We start from the raw sequence: 18,026 nt of genomic DNA, 5'->3' as shown, positions 1-18,026 counted from the left end.
ACTTTCGGTATACCGAAAAATCGGTAAGGTAACAGTATCATTTTTCTCATACCGATATTTTCGGTACGATATACGGTATCCGAAATTTCGGTACGGTATACTGTACCGACCACCTCTAGTTGGCCCGTCTCCAAATGGGCTGTTATTTTATCAACCCAACCGCTCAATTTTTATGACGGGACGGGCCTAGTCTAATTTAACAAGTCTACGTAACACACGTTTTTTTCCTTAATTCATATAAATGAAATGATAATTTTGAAGGATCTGAGTAGGGACATTTCAAATCTATTTTTGAAATTCCTCCTCAAATTAAATCATTCTATCTAATCGCAACCTAAGAGAAATAATTTGTAAAGGCTAATAATTTAATTTTCCTAAGAAGAATAGCTGGTCAATGCATGTGTCATATGTCACATTAATAATATAAGGGGGAGTTTAAACGATTAATTAATTTAATAATATATGTCCTAGTTTGTTTTCACTTCAAAATGCATTGCACAATGAATGAAACTTCATACATGATATAATTATAGAGTACAATTTTTTTTCAATACACGCATTATTAATTTGGACATTGTTTTCAATTTCATAAACCGGCATAATCGAAAGGGTGATATGGAGAGAAAAATTCCGGAAAAAACCACTTCTTCCTCTTAGGATTGGCTCCTATATCCATAGATATCTCGTCATTACAGTGTATCGGCAGCAGCACACCAGCACACTCCCTTCTGTAGTTGTTTCCAGCGTAACGTCGCCCATTTTTTTCCCATTTATTCACATTCTCCTCCATTTTTTGAATGGACGGCAACCTGAATTTACCGTCAAGAAAATGTGCGATCCATTTGCTACGCATCTCGAACGAAAATATAGTAGCCGGGCTCTCTGAGTATCCCACTATTGCTAACTGTGGAATTCTTGGATGAATGCATTCCCTGTGTATTTATACATACAAGAATTGATAAGAAAAAATGAAATTACAAAATTCGTCTCTTGTTTTGTCTTAGTGAAAATTTGGTTAAAGTCTAGTATGTTGACTTTTAGTCATTTTTCTCGGTGTCCAGATGTGAATTATATTAATTGTTGACATGACTTGGAATGTTGGTGATATATCCAATGTCATGTCAACGTCATTCGTGACAAAAATTGAATTTTTTTCCATTTTACGGTTTTTAATAATAAAATAAAACATGACTGGATTTATAAATTTTCCTTAGTTAATGCACATATGTGGGACAATCTCGGTATATTACCTGTAGTAGGGAGCTAGGGTTCCCCTAATGAATTTCTTGAATTCAGTGGAGCTGAAAATATTTAAGAGTTTCTCATCTCCTTTGTATCCTGTTCCCAGAATAACGATATCCGTCTCCAGAGGATCGGACTCGTTTTCTAGGATGAACCCGTTTTCGCAGAAGCATAAAGTAGGTGATTTCTTTAAAACAAGACTTCGTTCATTTACCCTGTCGTAGAAGCTTTCAGGCAACATGGTGAACATACAGGAATATATCTGTGAGAGGAAAGTGTGGTCTGGGACCATATCGTATTTCTTCAATGGATATATCCACTTGAGGTAGCATTCAACCAGTTTGGAGAATATCCGACGCTGAAACCATGCATGTTTTGTGTGAATATATTATAATCTTAGTTAGAAACTGAAACTGTCTTTTTGTTTTTCGATCGAGTTTGTGTCAGATATAAATTACTGTCTCCTCATCGTAATTAATTAGTTAAATACTTCATGCGTATGATAATGCCAGGAATTAATTACCAAAGGTGAAAGCACAAGTGCTAGAAAGCAGATGACAAGTCCTTCATCGGGCTTATGGATCATAAGCTCAGAAAATCGGGTTAGATTTCTGAAGATGAATCTAACCAGCATCTCAGTACCTGGCCACTGTACCCTCCTGAAAAGTAACGTGCATGGATACGTGGCCCCTGAAAATACATATACAGAAAAAATATTTAACATTTTGAGTAGGACAATATTGGGTATAATATGCTCAGAAGAGAACTTTATAATTAATCCAGCGGCACCATTCGTTTTAGCAATTTGTGTTGCAATATCTAATGCTGATTTCCTGGAACCAACAACAGTAACTCTCTTGCCTTCCACCAACTTTGCTGCTTCTATTTTGTCCATTGCTGCGTAATCCATTGAGTGCAGAACTAGTCCCTTAAATCCCGCCACCCCTTTGCTTATCGGAATGTCCGGGATGTTCGGAAGACCACTAAACAGTCCAATGCAAAGTATCACAAAATCCACTTGATACACCTTTTAAGTTAATTCATTCATCAGAAACATTTATTAATATTGATATTAATTATCAAGAAAAAGGGGATAGAAAACATGATTGCTATTACCTTATATGGATCCATAGGATGCATGGAATCCTCCACCGTGACATTCCATTTTCCTTTAGGCGAAAATGCCTCACCGGTTCCACCCCACATACTCCAACAACGGTACATCTTCTCATCAGCAGATGATAAAATATAGTCAATGCTGATGACTTTAGAGTTGAATTTGATTTGTGGGATTATATTAAAATGAAGGGCATAAGATTGAAGGTAGCCCATCACTTGGTTGTAATCAGGGAACATGTCGACTACGGAATTGGGCCATGGAAAATCTGAAAACTGAAAGTGATCTTTGGGACATTGTAGTTTAGTTGATTCTACTGTTCTGGACCAAACTCCTCCGATACAGTCTCCTGCTTCGAACACTATTGGATTGAAGCCCTTTTCCAGGGTGTGTTTACAGGCAAGCAGCCCGCTGATTCCAGCACCAATAATGGCTATCTGTTTCTCTTTCATTGCGGGTTGGAATGTTATTGAAGAATCCATTGTACAAAAAACTTGGCTTTCGATATAATTACGTACTGTGCATGTGATATTAATTGGATTATGTAGTTAGCTAGGTATTGGAATTTTATAGCTAGCTTGCACGGAGAAGAATAGTATTACGGGTCGACGGGCCAACAAGTTGATATTTATGAAGCTTTTCTAAATATAAAATATTTAGAAACCATTTGTTGACTGATCACGTAGGACAATTAATATTGTTGGTGTGGATAACAATCAAGACTTGGAATATTAATTAACTGGATACACACAGCTTGACTTTTTCAAATATATATACAAGTCAATCAACCGATGAATCATATATATCACTTCTAGCTAGCTAGAGTACTCTACTAGTTATTTGATAGCAGGGCCAGACCTTCTGTGAGGAGTCATGGTCCGACCTTGGGAGCCCAAATTTTTTAATTATATATTGAGTTGGTGACTCATAAAAATAAAATTTAATATTAAATAAAAAGAATATCAATTTGAATATTTTATTTTATAATGGATCAAACTCGTTCTTCTCATCAAGTTTTTTTTGAACAATTTAAAAAATATCATTTGAGTTTTGGGTATTTCCTGAGTTTGGAGAAGTTAAATAGTGTGCATTTAGTAGCTTGATTAAGTTATGTGTGGAGTTTCAACAATTTTCGAGTCACTATGGATGTTCAGGCATTAATGATGATGGGTTATGTTCGGAGTTGATCACTATTTAATATATGAAAAATGAGTAATTTATATGCTACAGTGTCTGGTGAAACTAAATTGTTTATTCCCAAATAATTATACTGTCTGTGAGATTTTGTTGACAATACCAGTAACAGTTGTATCAATAGAAAAAAACTTATTAAAGTTAATGTTAAAAAAACTTATCTTCGATCATTAATGTCACAAGATAGACTAAATGAACTATGTTTTCGATGGTAAAAAATTGGTTCGACAACAACACTATATATATTTGATAAATATTTTCGCCTCTAAAATAGATAAACGAGTAATACTCTAGCTAGGAGTGATATACTCTGTGTGTGTGTCTGATGGTTTTATCTCCACAAGCTGGAATATCATTTTCTATATTAGTTTCACAAATTATTTTCTTCCAAGTTAAATAAGATGAAATAAATCTTTTAATTTATTGTATGTTTTCTCTATTTTATTTATATTTATGATATAATCATTAATCCGAGCACAACTTGAATGAGAAAAAAATAATAATAATAATAATAATAATAATAATAATAATAATAATAAAACCTGAGGAAAGAAGAAAAAAACAAAACGATCGTATATGCGTATTCAATAAATTGTTAAATTATAAGACTGCAAATTGATCATCATCACATCCATGCATGGTGACTAGCTAACCAACATTAGCTTTCTTTCAAGTTGCCATATAAGAATATGGTTTTGACAATTGAAAAACAGTTGGGGGATCGATGGTATTAATGTGTGTTTAAATCTCTCCCAAATAGAGATATAATTTTTAGTTGGGGAAGAAATTGTTGAATTAAATGTGCAACTTAATTGATTTTGTATGTGGGGCCGGGCGTGGTCACGTGAGCATATAAGCTTTTGACTCTCGGTGCTAACAAGTCAATGCCTCACTACTCATGCTTGGAATTCAAGGCAGATCTCAACAAATTAATTAACGTCAACATTAATTCACTCGTCTGGACCAAAAAGAAATATAACTCGATCACTTGACTTCAATGAAAATAAATTAAGGAGAAATTATAAATATGTCCTCTTATTCATTACGGATGTGTCTTACCAAGTAGTTTAGTCAAGATTATCTACAATATCAATGCAATTACTGACGTACGTTAAGACGATTTGTTCAAAAAGGTTTTACGCCCTTCGGAGTACAAAAAGACATTCATCCATTGGAACAACACAATCTACTTCATGTAATAAGTCGATCGGTCAGTCATAATTTTGGAAAACTACTATTTTAATTTGTACCAACTAACAAAATATGAATTGCAAGTGAAATAGAGCCTACAACTACTTGTGTCATATGTTTGATTCGGTGTCTCGGGTTCGACACCTAATTTTATTAACTTAGAAGATTGAAATAAACAAAAATAAATTTCAAGTGGAGGGACAGCGCCTAACGTAAATAAGTTCTTTATTTCTTTGTAGTTTCTTGCATTTGCCTTTTGCTCTAATTTATATAGCATTTCTGGCTAATATAATTGACTTCATTTTCGTTGTTTTGCAAGTGAACCTTATACATGAATGAAATTCTCAGACATATATATATTTGTTTTTTTAGGGAAAAACATATCTTGAATTAATGCAGTAAGTCTCGAGATACGATATGGTTAAGTAAACTAGGGCCATCACCATCTAAAGTCTAAACACTCCAAATTCAAAGATAGTAGCAAGGTTTTGTGAGCTAATAAGTGAGCCGCACCATCAGCAAGTCGTCTCGTGTGATTAATAGATAAGAAAGGAGCAGACTCGAGTAAGGATCGAATCTCTAATGCCAAGGGAACCTTCAGGGCTAAGGTCCTCGGGATTTTGCACAGCCTGAATTGCTTCCATAGTCTGAAAATATAGAAACATTGACAAGACCAATCTTCTGGCAGAAATCCATACCACAGCAGATGGTGACAAGATCTGCTCCTTTAACCGAGCCTGGGTTTCTGACACAACACGCCTTCCGTGCATCACGCACCACCACCCCCACACTGAATCTGTTTCTATTAATATCAACTCCTGCATCCACGTCCAACCGTAGGTTAAAATCCAGTGGTGGCTTCAACAAGTGTTCTGTCGAAGGCTGCATGTCTTCCCCATGGACCTCACAAATCGAATTATGCTTGTGACAGTTTTCCAGAAACGCCAACACCCAATTCACATTGCTGTAGGGATGAAGTCCCTCGATGCACACCACAAGAAGATGTGAAATTTGGCGGGATCCGAGGTTTCCAAACCAATTTCCACCATGTGAAATCAGGCTGTACCGATTGAGAGGACGGGGGAGCCCAACTTTTAGTTTACAAAAGATAACCATCTTTAACCGAATACTTCCCATCCTTACTACCCATCCAAATCTCAAATCTTCGCTGCCTCTTGTATTCAGTGGGATATCTAAAATTGCTTCAGCTTCACGGGGAGGGAAAGCCTGACGTACATCTTTCTCTTTCCATTTCCCATCCCCGAAATAAAGTGCTCCACTTTTGTGTTATTGTCACGGATCTGGTTCAAACAGCTCTTGTAATATGGTAACCCCAGAATCCAAGGGTCCGATCTCGCCAACATCTCATGCCCATTACCTACTCTCCCACACAACCCTTTCTCGATCAAAATACGGCCTCAAAGGAGATTGCCAGACATAAGAAAGATTAGATCTCCAAGCTGCCATCAAAATATCCAAAGATTTAAGATACCCGCCTTTCATTGTTCTCGCCATCAAGGAGTTGGAGAATTTATAATTCTCCACACTTGTTTGGCGAGTAAAGCCTTATTGAAAGCACTGAGGTTTCGAAAACCCAAGCCCCCTACACCTTTGGGTCTACATAATTTCCTCCATTTCAACCAATGCATTCTTTTTGTAATATTATTGTGATTCCAACAAAAATTAACAAAATATTTTTCTACTCTGACAAAGAGATGCTGGAATTTTGAAACAGGAAATTGCATATGATGGGATCGCTTGAAGGACTGATTTTATAAGCACTTCACACCCATCCTTAGAAAAAATCTAGCCCATAATTTTCTGCTCAACCCTTTCTTGCAAATAACCAAACTGCATTCTTTTGTTTCTAAGGGAGAAAATAGGCAGCCCGATATAAAAATCATGCCCCTTAACCACCCCTATCGAAAGTGAATTTGCAATCTCCGATATAGTTTGGGTAGAGGTGCTAGGGCTGAAATTTAGGGCAGACTTATCGAAATTCACCACCTTCCCTCATGCTCTCTCGTAGATCCTGATACACTGATGCACCTGCAGACAATCCTCTCTAGTCACCCTGAAAATGATTAAGCTATAATCCGCAAAAAACAAATTTGAGATAACAGTGCAAGAATTCGCCACTTTAATCCCCCTGATCAACCTTCTTTCCACCGCTTTAGAAAATATACTAGAAAGCCCTTGAGCACATAGAACAAATAAAAACGGGGAAAGGGGATCTTCTTGCCTTAGTCCTCTTTTGGGATGAATTGTACCAAATATGGAGTCATTAATACGGAAAGAATACGACACTGTGGTAACAGATCTCATGATCAAATTTACCCAATCCGCTGTGAAGTCCAATTTAAGCATCATTGTCTCTAGGAAACGACATTCGACTCTATAGTAGGCCTTACTCATATCTAGTTTAAGTGCCGCAAAACTGGACTCGTTCTTGCGGTTGTTGCATATCCAATGCATGCAATCATAACCTACTATCACATTTTCAAGAATTAATCTTCCAGGAATAAAATCACTTCGAAGCGAATCAATAATCTGATCTAGAATAGGCCTGAACCGATTAGCAATCATACGAGAAACAATTTTGTAGTATGTGTTACAAAGGCTAATAGGGCGAAAATCCTTCAAACACACCGGCTCTTTAACTTTAGGGATAAGAGTGATTAGACTCGCATTCCAATCTGTGATATCCCCCTGCCCATTAAGAATTGATAGGACTGCCTCCGAAATATCCGTGCAAACCACTGGCCAAGTGCTTTAGAAGGGTGCATATCGAACACCGCCCTTCTAACCTCATCTTCGTTAAAGGGTGCGCAAAGAATGTTATTCATGTGCTATCCCACCACTGGATCAGAGAAATCCAACACCGTCGAAATATCCTTCGGTAAAAGATTAGATGAGGAGAAGAGAGAGGCAAAATATTCAATTGTAATGTCTGCCATACCTTGAATTTCAGTACAGCACTCAACATTCAAATTCATTAATCCCTTGATCAAGTTCGTTTTTCGTCAGTTCGAGGCAGTGGCATGAAAGAATTTTGAATAACGGTCCCCATGCTTCAACCAATTTACTCGAGATCTCTGATTCCAAAAAAATTCCTCCTGATATGAAAGCTTTTAAATTTTTCACTCCACCTCCGCTATACGAGAGATTAGAAGTTATTTTTTTATTCCAGCAGAGTTCATGAGGCTGTCAAGCTCTAGGAGGGCTAAAATGAGATCTTCACCTTGTCGTCTGTTGCACCAAGTAAACGAGTCCCCTTTGTGTTTCAAATCCCTTAAGCCACAATTCGCCAGACTCTCCGAGAAGTCAGATAATTAAGAAACACCTCTAGGTATTCCTCCACTTTTTTCCGAGCGAATAAGATTTCATTAAAGTCTCCTCCAACTATTTGAGTTCGGGAATACCAGCAAGCCTTTTAAGAAGTTTCCAAGAATGGGTGTGTTGAGCTGCGACTGGATTTCCAAAAAAACTAGTAAAACACCATCGCTTTGCACCATGAGTTACAATGCAATCTATGTGGCCATAGGAAAATGATTGAATGTTCACCACTAAAGGACCGTGCCACATAAGTATAAGACCTCCACTTCTCCTTTGACTGTCCACCACAAATGTACCATCAAATTGGAACATACTGGACCACCCCCAACATTGGAAGGCGGAAAGTTTTGTTTCAAACATAAAAAGTAAAGATGGGTGTCTTGTGTCAATGAGATGCTGCATATCACAGATTGCACGTTGGTTCCCAAGCCCCCGTGCATTCCAAACCAAGCAACTCATAGTTCTCAGCGGGGCTATACCACAGCCGCCGCAGTTCCAATAATACCTTCCTCATCATACACCTGAAATGGTTTGGCTCGTTATGCTACTACGGAGTTATTATCTTGGTTAGATAATCCCCTCTAGCCAGTATTCGAAGAGAGGCCAATATCCGATTTTCCCATCATGGCTTTCGAGTTATCCCTTGCATTTTTTCTTTTGTATTAGGATCTACCATCGTCCCAACTTCTAAATCATTGGCTTCCCCATGAATCAGCTCTATCCTAGAGGCTGAGGATTCTATCTCAGGATGGAGTCTATTAGCTTCGGAAAGGCAGTAGAAACCACCACATTTTCATCCATCTCGCTCCTTCCTCGAGAAAAATTAGTGCCTACTGGATTCGGGGGTGATCTAGTCAATCCCTCCACGTCATTTAATCCATCCGCTTCATGAGAGGACACAGGAGGCGAATCATTGATAGAAAGGCTTAGATTCTTCAAGGTACATGATTTCCGATCCCCAAACCCAGAGGGTGCTCTTAGCCAGTTATCCAGCTTGAATTTTATCTCCTCCCCTTCCTGCCAATCACATTCACGTTGCGCATGACCAAGTTTCCCACACTGGAAACAAAAATTTGGTAACCTTTCATATAGTAGAATGATACATACTTCCTCCTGAGAGTTCTCTGGTTTAACCCAAACACCATGTTGCAGCGGTTTGGTGATATCCAAAGAGATCCTGATACAAGCATATCTACCAGTACATTTCCTATTTTCCCCTGCGTCTACCTCCAAAACCCTGACAATTTTCGCGCCAATACTCCTCAAGATAGGTGCGTGCAAAAGGCTACTGGTACGTTGTGGCATTGAACCCAAATGGGCATTTCATAAAATACCATGTCGACAGATTCTTGAAGACCCATAGCAATTTGGAAAACCAGCAGATCCTTGAAGAAAGTCCAAGGACCATCCATTAAAGTATGACGTCGATCTGCTACAGAAGCGAAATCCAAGATAAATAATTTTTCCTCAGTTACCACGATCTTTACCTGTAAATGCGTAGCATCTGAACCCTAGATGTTTAGAGGAAAACACCTTACCCACCAGGTAAGATTCCAACCGTTGTTTCCCTATTGATGCCAAATCCTCCGACACAATCACCGGTTCCCCCTGACATCCTGCTGATAACTTCAGAGGTTTAACCGCTGTAATATTTCTTCCGGATCCATTGCTAGGAAACTACCTGGATTAAGAACCAGGAGAAGAACCTATCCCTTTATAGGAGACCACCTCACATCGAACCTCAAAGAGAAACGAGAGACCAAACTCCAAATTGATTTCTACTCTCTTTCGTCAATTTTGTCATTTTTATCCTTTTTCAATTATTAATTTTTTTATAAAAATCCTAAATCTAAATGCGTCCTTCGCCTTCCCCTTCGCCTTCCCTTTTGTTTTGGAACCAATACCATGGTGACATTCATTTCTATGGATTTTTCGATTGTTATAGATTTGTCTAGCATTGGTCAACCGATTAACATCGACTTAAAATTGGGGTCGATTGTTATAGATTTGTCTAGCATTGGTCAACCGATTAACGTCGACTTAAAGTTGGGTTCTAACTTCTTTTAAAGTCATTTCAAAAGAAAGGGAGTGAATTGTGTTAACAGAAATGTCATCATAGAGAAACTATTTGAGTTGGTAGAGAATGAGCTTGACATTGATGATTTTTTCATAGTTTTTTATTTTAATGCTTTTTAATTGTGTTATATTTCCTATTAGTAACTTTGGCACACCAAAGTTTATTTTCTCATACGTTGACAATTTGGAAACATTTTTTGGATATGGTTGGGGAGATGCCGCCTTTAGGTTTTTGTGTGATGAAATTGAAGATCATCTTGAATTCTCTAAAGTGGAAAAAAAAAAAGAAGATAAAAAGTATATGGGAGGTTGCATAGTTGGATTGATGATATTTTTTTTCTTTTTCAAGCTTATATATGTTATTGTTGGTTGTAGTAAATGCTAATCATTTTATTTGTATAGGCTTGGGTCTATGAAATAGTTACCATGCTTGGTGAACCTCGTGTTTTACATTGGTTTCCTCGTTTATTCAAGTGGGGAGAGAGCAAGATTCCGTGAATCCTAACGGTGCAGAGACTGCATTAATGGCTGTGAGAACAAACAAGGTTTGCACAATTTAATCTATATCATTCTATAGTTTTGTGTAAACGTATTAATGAAACTAAAAAAAATTCTCTTCGTTGTTTTTAGATTGTGCCGATCAAACCATTCTAGAAGGAAAAATACTCGATGATATAGAGAGGATTATTGAGGTAAACATTTGTAATTTATGATAGCCAATTTATTAATAGTATATTATTTAACCAATTACCATGTCTAATTAACACTTATATTTCCAGGTTCATTCTTATACAATGATTCAGAATTGTTTACTCAGATAAAAAGGCTTGAAAATGAGATTAAAGTATTAAATAAAAAAATGAAGTGGTTGAAGTTGATACAACCCGATCTGTCTTCAAGGATGCGATACATATGTATGATATAGTTCATACTGAGCAAGATGTGGAAAGACATGTTGATGCTGCAGTTGAAAGTTTGAATGAAGTGGTTGACAACAAAATGAAAACGAACACAGAAGACAACGTTAAAGTGGAGAGTTATATGAGAGTGGTTGTGGACGAAGTGGAAATGAACACAAATTCTGGAGACAACGATCACATAGGGACTGACATTGGAGAAGGGAAAAAGATTGTTATTTATAATCTAAAATCATCTGTTATGAAGACGGTTCAAAAAAGAATAGATCAGTTGAAAAAAAGAAAAGATCCTGACTATATGACACCCCTAGTACAACCCCAAAGTGCAAGAGAAAGCAGCATTCATCACTCATCTTGGATGTGGAAATTTAAATACATATGTTTGACAATACATAAAAATAATTTATATTTTTTATGATTTGTTAGTGCTTAAATTTTGTCAATTAATTTTGTATTTTCATCTTTTCTTATCTTTATATAAGATGATATTAATGTTAAAAGTATAGCTAAAAGTGTCGTAGAGGAATCTTTGCAGGAGTTCAGAGGAAGAAAGGAATATAATTGGCATGATCAGATATCAATGGAACAGAGAGACATTATTGAAAAGTACATTTGCAGGGATATTTTGGGGTAAAAATATACTGATTTTTTTCCTTCATAAAATCATAATTTGTCATTTTATGTTTGTTTGAGTTGTTAGGTTTGTTATTTTGGCTTTGTAGCGGTGTAGTCTCGCATTATGATAACGTAACATTGCATGGGCACGAGTTACTGCTTTGTTTGTTTGGCAGCGAACTACGATATGACCTTATTCTTGCCTATTTCAATACTTTGAGCAATAGAAGGCATAAATATGGTCATGACACATACTGCATGTCTCCCAATGTCCAGGTACACATCGTTGATGTTAATTAATGAATATTTTCATCAAAGGGATAGATAACAATGTTTTTTAAAATTTGTATAGATTAACTTGATTGTGATGCTCGAGAAAATGAAGCAGAAGAGGGCAAAGGATAAATATTTTTCAGAATTTACATCACAGTTGGATGGGAGTACATTGAGCAAGCTATTCAAACTAAACAAAGAGGTTCTAGAACGCTGTAAGCACATAATTTTCTTGATTAGTTACAGAGAACATTGGATCTTGCTCGGGTATACTCGAGACGATCAGTATTTCACACTAAGAGATTCTCTTAGTGGTTCTGTTTACAAAGGTGCAACAAAGAAATTTGTAAGTCTGATACAAAAATAATATTTTTGTTTTCAAAAAAAGTTCACACATCTTTTATTATTTTTTGGAAAACTAATATTGATTGAATTGCTTGTTTAGGCCAAATTTGTGTATGGATATTTTTGGAATGTGAAAAATTGTGATATTGGCAAAGGTGAAGTGATTGAGTTAAAGTGTCGGCAACAATGAAATGATTTGAATTGTGGTGTTTATGTTTGTCTATGGGGTGAATGTTTTGCTATAGATAACCAGACATTTTGGAAAGAATAATAGAATACATCAATTGAAGGGTATAGAGCTTGGATTGCTTCGACGATTTTGTCTAATGAACGAGGCTTGTTCAAAGGTTTAAAATGATTTGTCTATGGGGTGAATGATGATTGACGAGGATAACAATGTTGGGTTTTGTAAGTTGGTGTTGTTCCTTGAACTAATCAAACTTTTGGAGCATTACATTTATGGTAGCCATTTTTTGTTTGCTGTTTGACATGATTGTATGTTTGATCGTGCGTCGATGGCATGACAATTTTTTTGTGAGCCAACACTGAATATGTTTATCGTACTATTTGTGAAACGTCTGGTGTTCTTTTCCTTAAAACGTGCAAGAATTTTTTTTTTCAAACCTCACATAGCATTCGGCCGAACCATAAAATATTTTGGAACCATTTTAAAATAAAACAATCAACTATATATTTGAGAAATACAACCCATACTATAATATCTCAAAATCACTCAAAAGCATAAATAAAAAGTCGTAAACATCTTTAACATAAATCATAATCATAAATGCGGAAATCTAGAAGCGCTGGTCCTCGGGTCGTGTGCACCTTCAGTCCAGTCAGGTCAACCATCAAGACCTCCCATAACCTTAATATCATAAACACCTACATCAATCACACCTAGTGAGTCTAAATACTCAACACACCATAATCTTGATAACAAGTAGTACGTATAAAATCACATGCAACAGTGAAAAATACTTGTACTTAAAATATCGTTTTCATGAAGAGGCATAAACTTTAAACATGAACATTTTCGTAAACATTTTCATGATGCATAAACTTTAAATAAAAACATTTTCATAATGTTGCATCAACTTTAAACATAAACATTTTCATGATATGCATAGCGTAAACCTCAACTTTTCTTTTTTCCTCATTTCATAACATAAATCCTTTTATCATGAACATAATCATTTTTCATTTTCCTTTTCTTTTTCTTTTTCCTTTTCCTTTGTTGAATTTAGATCGTTAATTGTGACTTTCCTCAAACCTCAAAAAGTCAATGGATCCATCTACATGTAACCATAGTACTGGGCGGCGGGGACACCAGCAACACTCTCACCGGTCAATTGGGCCTTGGCCTATCCTCATCGAATGAAAATACGATCGTCGGGACTCCCTCGGGGGCCTTCTTCCATAGATGGGCTCCCTCTGGGGCCTTTTCCTACGCATGGGTTCCCTCTGAGGCCTTCTCTCGAAAATGAGCTCCCTATGGGGCCTTTTTCCGTCACGACATCCCCATTCTTACCTCAAACCCTCATATCCTTAATGGTGTCAATGGAAACACGATCGTCGGGCTCCCAATGGGATCCTAACCCTCACGATATCTCCAACTTAACATCATTATAGTCACAATTATTTCACTTCCTTCAACGTTTTAAATTTCCATCACTTTATAAAAAATCATGCATAACATATCATTTTTATTTTTGAAACCAAGCATGCAACATGTCTTTTAAATATCAACCTTAAATCATAAAAATCTATGGACATTTAAAAATCATAATTTAACATGTAAAAATTCATAAACATTTAAAGTGCCATTTTAACCTCAAAACATTTAAAATAACATTTTGACATATTAAATCATAAACATACAAAATTTCTTAAACATTTAAAATAATCATTTTAACTTGTAAAATTCCATAAACATCCACAATCATTGAAAATAATCATGTTTTCACATAAAACAGCATTCAGGGCACTGCCATGACGTTTACTAATTTTTAGGTGTAAAATGCTATTTTATCACTACGTAAAATTCCACATTTTTGACTTTTTCTTAATTTCATCAACTCTAACATGACCCAAATAATTATTTAAGCTTACATGAATTTTCTTATATTTTATTTGGCTTAAATCGATGACTTTTAAATTAATCTTTAAATGTGACATATTAATGTGTTTAAAATCCCGAATTAAACCAAACCTTAATATAAAATTCACAAATTAAAAACTTAGACTTTTAATAATTATTTAAGCTTAAATATAATTTTTTCATAATTTTATCAAGTTTAAAACTAGGCGTTTCAATTAACTCGTTAATTAGCGTTTCGTGCGGCGATTAAATCTCGAATAAATTCAAAACTCTTTATTTTGGTCCCAAATTTTTAACATAGCTTTTTTATGATTTATTCTACCCTTCCAAATCATGAGCCACACATGTGGACCAATGGATTTAATTTTTAGTTCTTAAATCTCGTGTTTGACCCTTAACCGAACACACCAAACCATTCTCCTAATTTACTCGAGCCACGCCTGAGCCATCTTGAGTCAAAACCTAGCCAACCCACCTAGGGACCCTCTTGACCAAGCCCAGCCCAAAGAACCAGCCCTGGCTCGCTCAAAACTCTCTGGACAGAAGGCCCGTTTGCATGCTTGTGTGCGTGTGTTAGTGTCTTTGTTGAATTGGGTTTCCTAGTTGCCTAGGACACTTCCAGCCGTCTAACCACTGACCACCCATGACCCTAACCTTCCCTGGACCATGCCCAGACCAACCCAGCCCTTGACCCTGCGCACGAGCCAACTGAATCCGAAGATAGCAGCGCGCGCGACTCCATGCTTCTCCCACGTTACAGGTTTCGCTCGTGCCCTTCTTGAACCAAACTACACCAGCCCCTGCCCCAACCCTGGACCACCCTCTCTAGACCCTAAGGACCAGCCTGGCTCTCCCAAGCCAGCCGTGAGACGCCCCCTAGCAGCCTTCTTTCCCTGCGCGCTTTGGAAGAGTCCTTGCACCAACGGACTCTTCTTAGCTTGCTGCCCCTTGAGTCCTATCCATGCTAGGACTCTACCAGCCCTCACAGCTGACCCACCTCAAGCCCCAGCCAGCCCTGGCCAAGCCCCGTGACCCCATTCATAGAAACCAAGCCACAAACATCTAGTACCCAACACACAACATCACAGCCCTCTTGTAAAATCTTTGCCCACGGTTCCAGCTTAATTCTCTCATGTTGGCAGCTTTTTGGGGGTGATTATGACTCTTTAAACTTGTGTAAAACATACCCCTTACCTTTCCTAATCATGGCAGCACCTTAGATACATGAATTTCTTGAATTTTGGATCAAATTACATGTTTTTAAAAACATATAATATGCAAATATGAAAATAATAAGATGTGTGCCTTGTTTTTCATGCAAAACAATTTTAAATAATTACTATGGTGTGAAAGATGAGAAAAGAAAGAAATATGGCATGCCTTTGCGTTATTAACGCACGAAATAACTTGACGAATTGACGAACGATGGCTTGAAGATCCCTTGAAAAGTTGATGCTTTTCCCTTGATTTTTCTTTTGTGTGTGCCGTGTATTTGTGGGGGGTGTTTTGGAGGGAATTATGATAGCTTTTTGGCGTACACAATGAGGGTTAAGGGGTGGGTTTTGAATATTTTATACTTAATTAATCATTAATTAAGTTTAGGCCCATTAAGAATGTAACTAGGCCCATAAAGCTCATTAGAGATTAATTAAAATATTAAAAATAATTTTGCTTAAATAAGTTTGTGAATTTATTAGCCGGGTTGCCGAAACGTTCGTATTTTTGTTAAAAATCCAACACCGATAAAAATTACGTCCCGGCGTATAAAGTCATCTCAAAACCCCATATTTTCAAAAATAAGAAAAAGCATCACCCTTAATTTAAATAATTAAAAACAATTATTTAATAAAAGTATTTTTCATTTTTCAGCCCTCAGTCTCTGTTCCTCGATCGCAACTCGAATAACCTTTCAAAAACACATTTTAATGCAACCATATAGAAAAATATTTTAAACATGTCAATATGCACACATAATTAGTTCATGCAATTAAAACAATTAATTAAAATACAAGGGAATTTAATAATTTGTGTGCATGTGGTTTGCGTGGACCTTTAAATTTTTCGGGGCGTTACAATTTGTGATGGTATTGTATACGTTTTGTATGAATTTTGGTACTTATAATTTTCGTAAGCCAACACTGAATATTTTTTGTTTCCCGAGTAATTTTTTTATTTTTAAAAACTTTTTATATGAGTATTTATGCGCCAAATTCAAGTTTAATTGACAAGTATTAGGTAGTATTTGAGGAATATTAGGTATTCTTTGGTTAAAGTTTAAATATCAAATAAGTAATTCAAGATTTAGTTTGAAGTACATATTTGTGAAAATAGCATTGAAATATGATTTTTAACGGGGCCAACGTAAGTATTATTTGACAAAAATTAGGTACTTTTGGTTTCAATTTAGGTACTTCTTAAGTACTAAAATTTCAATAAAAAAACTCGAAATGTTATTTTTCTGGACAAAAAATAACTGTATATGAGTATTTACAGGGCCAAATAACGTACTATTTGGCGCTTTAAATGCCCCAAATGTGTAAAAAACATTGTTCATCACTCACCATGAAATAAGAATAAGTACTTATTTTGATATATAAAATACCTATTTCGGAATACCGGATACTTGATTTGGCGCCTTAAATATTCCAAATGAGTAAGAAAATACCGAAAGTTTAAGCGATCACCATAAATTCAGTCATTGTTGGTCTTTCCATGGAAAATGCATTAGGATGCACTTTCCATGTAATTGAAATTTAAAAAAAAACATTGTTCATTACTCATCATTAAATACTTATTTCGATATATAAAATACCTATTTCGAAGTTCCGGATACTTTATTTGGCGCCTTGAATACTCCAAATGACTCCAAACGAGTAAGAAAATACCAGAAGTTTGAGCGATCACCATAAATTCAATCGTTGTTGTTTTTTCCCGGGAAATGCATTAGGATGCATTTTCCATATAATTGAAATTTAAAAAAACATTGTTCATCACTCATCATGAAATAAGAATAAGTACTTATTTCGATATACAAAGAACTTACTCTTATTCCATGATGAGTGAGCTACTATATATTTTTTAAGATTAAGTGCTTATTTTTATATACAAACAACTTACTCTTAGTCCATGATGAGTGATGAGCTATGTTTATTTATTTAAATGCATCTTCCATGGAAACGCCAACGCTTGGTAAACTTAGTTGCCTACTCGAATATCTAGTATTTTATTACATATTATGAGTATCTCATATACCAATTCAAGTATTTGAGAACTGGAATTGGATAGTCCTCAAATCAAACTAAGTACTTTGAAATGTTCTATGATTAGATGGGAATGTAATTTTTTTAAAAAAAATTAAATGAAATGAATATGTCATCCAACTGCATATTCCATGTCAACGCCAACACTTGGTGAAATTACGGTGTCTACTCGAATATCCAGTATTTTATATTACATATTATGAGTATCTCATATACCAATTCAAGTATTTTTGAAAACTGGAATTAGGTGCTCTTCAAGTCAAACTAAGTACTTTGAAATGTTTCATGATTAGTTGGGAATGTGATTTAAAAAAAAATTAAATGAAATGATTATGTCATCTAAATGCATCTTCCATGTA

General features: G+C 36.0%; 1 protein-coding gene and 1 long non-coding RNA gene across 2 annotated transcripts; both read right to left on the bottom strand.

Moving 5' to 3' along the window:
• Positions 1-460: 460 nt before the first annotated feature.
• LOC140990225 (probable flavin-containing monooxygenase 1) lies at positions 461-2,961 on the bottom strand. The gene is made up of 5 exons (XM_073459818.1): positions 2,359-2,961; positions 2,032-2,269; positions 1,766-1,932; positions 1,251-1,600; positions 461-932 (listed from the first exon to the last, which is right to left on the bottom strand). The coding sequence occupies exons 1-5, from the start codon at positions 2,839-2,841 to the stop codon at positions 587-589; spliced, it is 1,584 nt and encodes a 527-aa protein (XP_073315919.1). The 5' UTR covers positions 2,842-2,961; the 3' UTR covers positions 461-586.
• Positions 2,962-5,155: 2,194 nt separating this feature from the next.
• Positions 5,156-9,833, bottom strand: LOC140990578 (uncharacterized). The gene is made up of 2 exons (XR_012177673.1): positions 7,394-9,833; positions 5,156-7,230 (listed from the first exon to the last, which is right to left on the bottom strand). It is a non-coding gene; the product is annotated as an uncharacterized lncRNA (long non-coding RNA).
• Between the last annotated feature and the right edge of the window lie 8,193 nt (positions 9,834-18,026).

This window comes from Primulina huaijiensis, chromosome 12 (genome assembly GCF_012295235.1).
Source record: "Primulina huaijiensis isolate GDHJ02 chromosome 12, ASM1229523v2, whole genome shotgun sequence".
NCBI lineage: Eukaryota > Viridiplantae > Streptophyta > Magnoliopsida > Lamiales > Gesneriaceae > Primulina > Primulina huaijiensis.
Note: the sequence above shows the minus strand (reverse complement) of the source record. Positions and strands in the feature narration are given on the sequence as shown.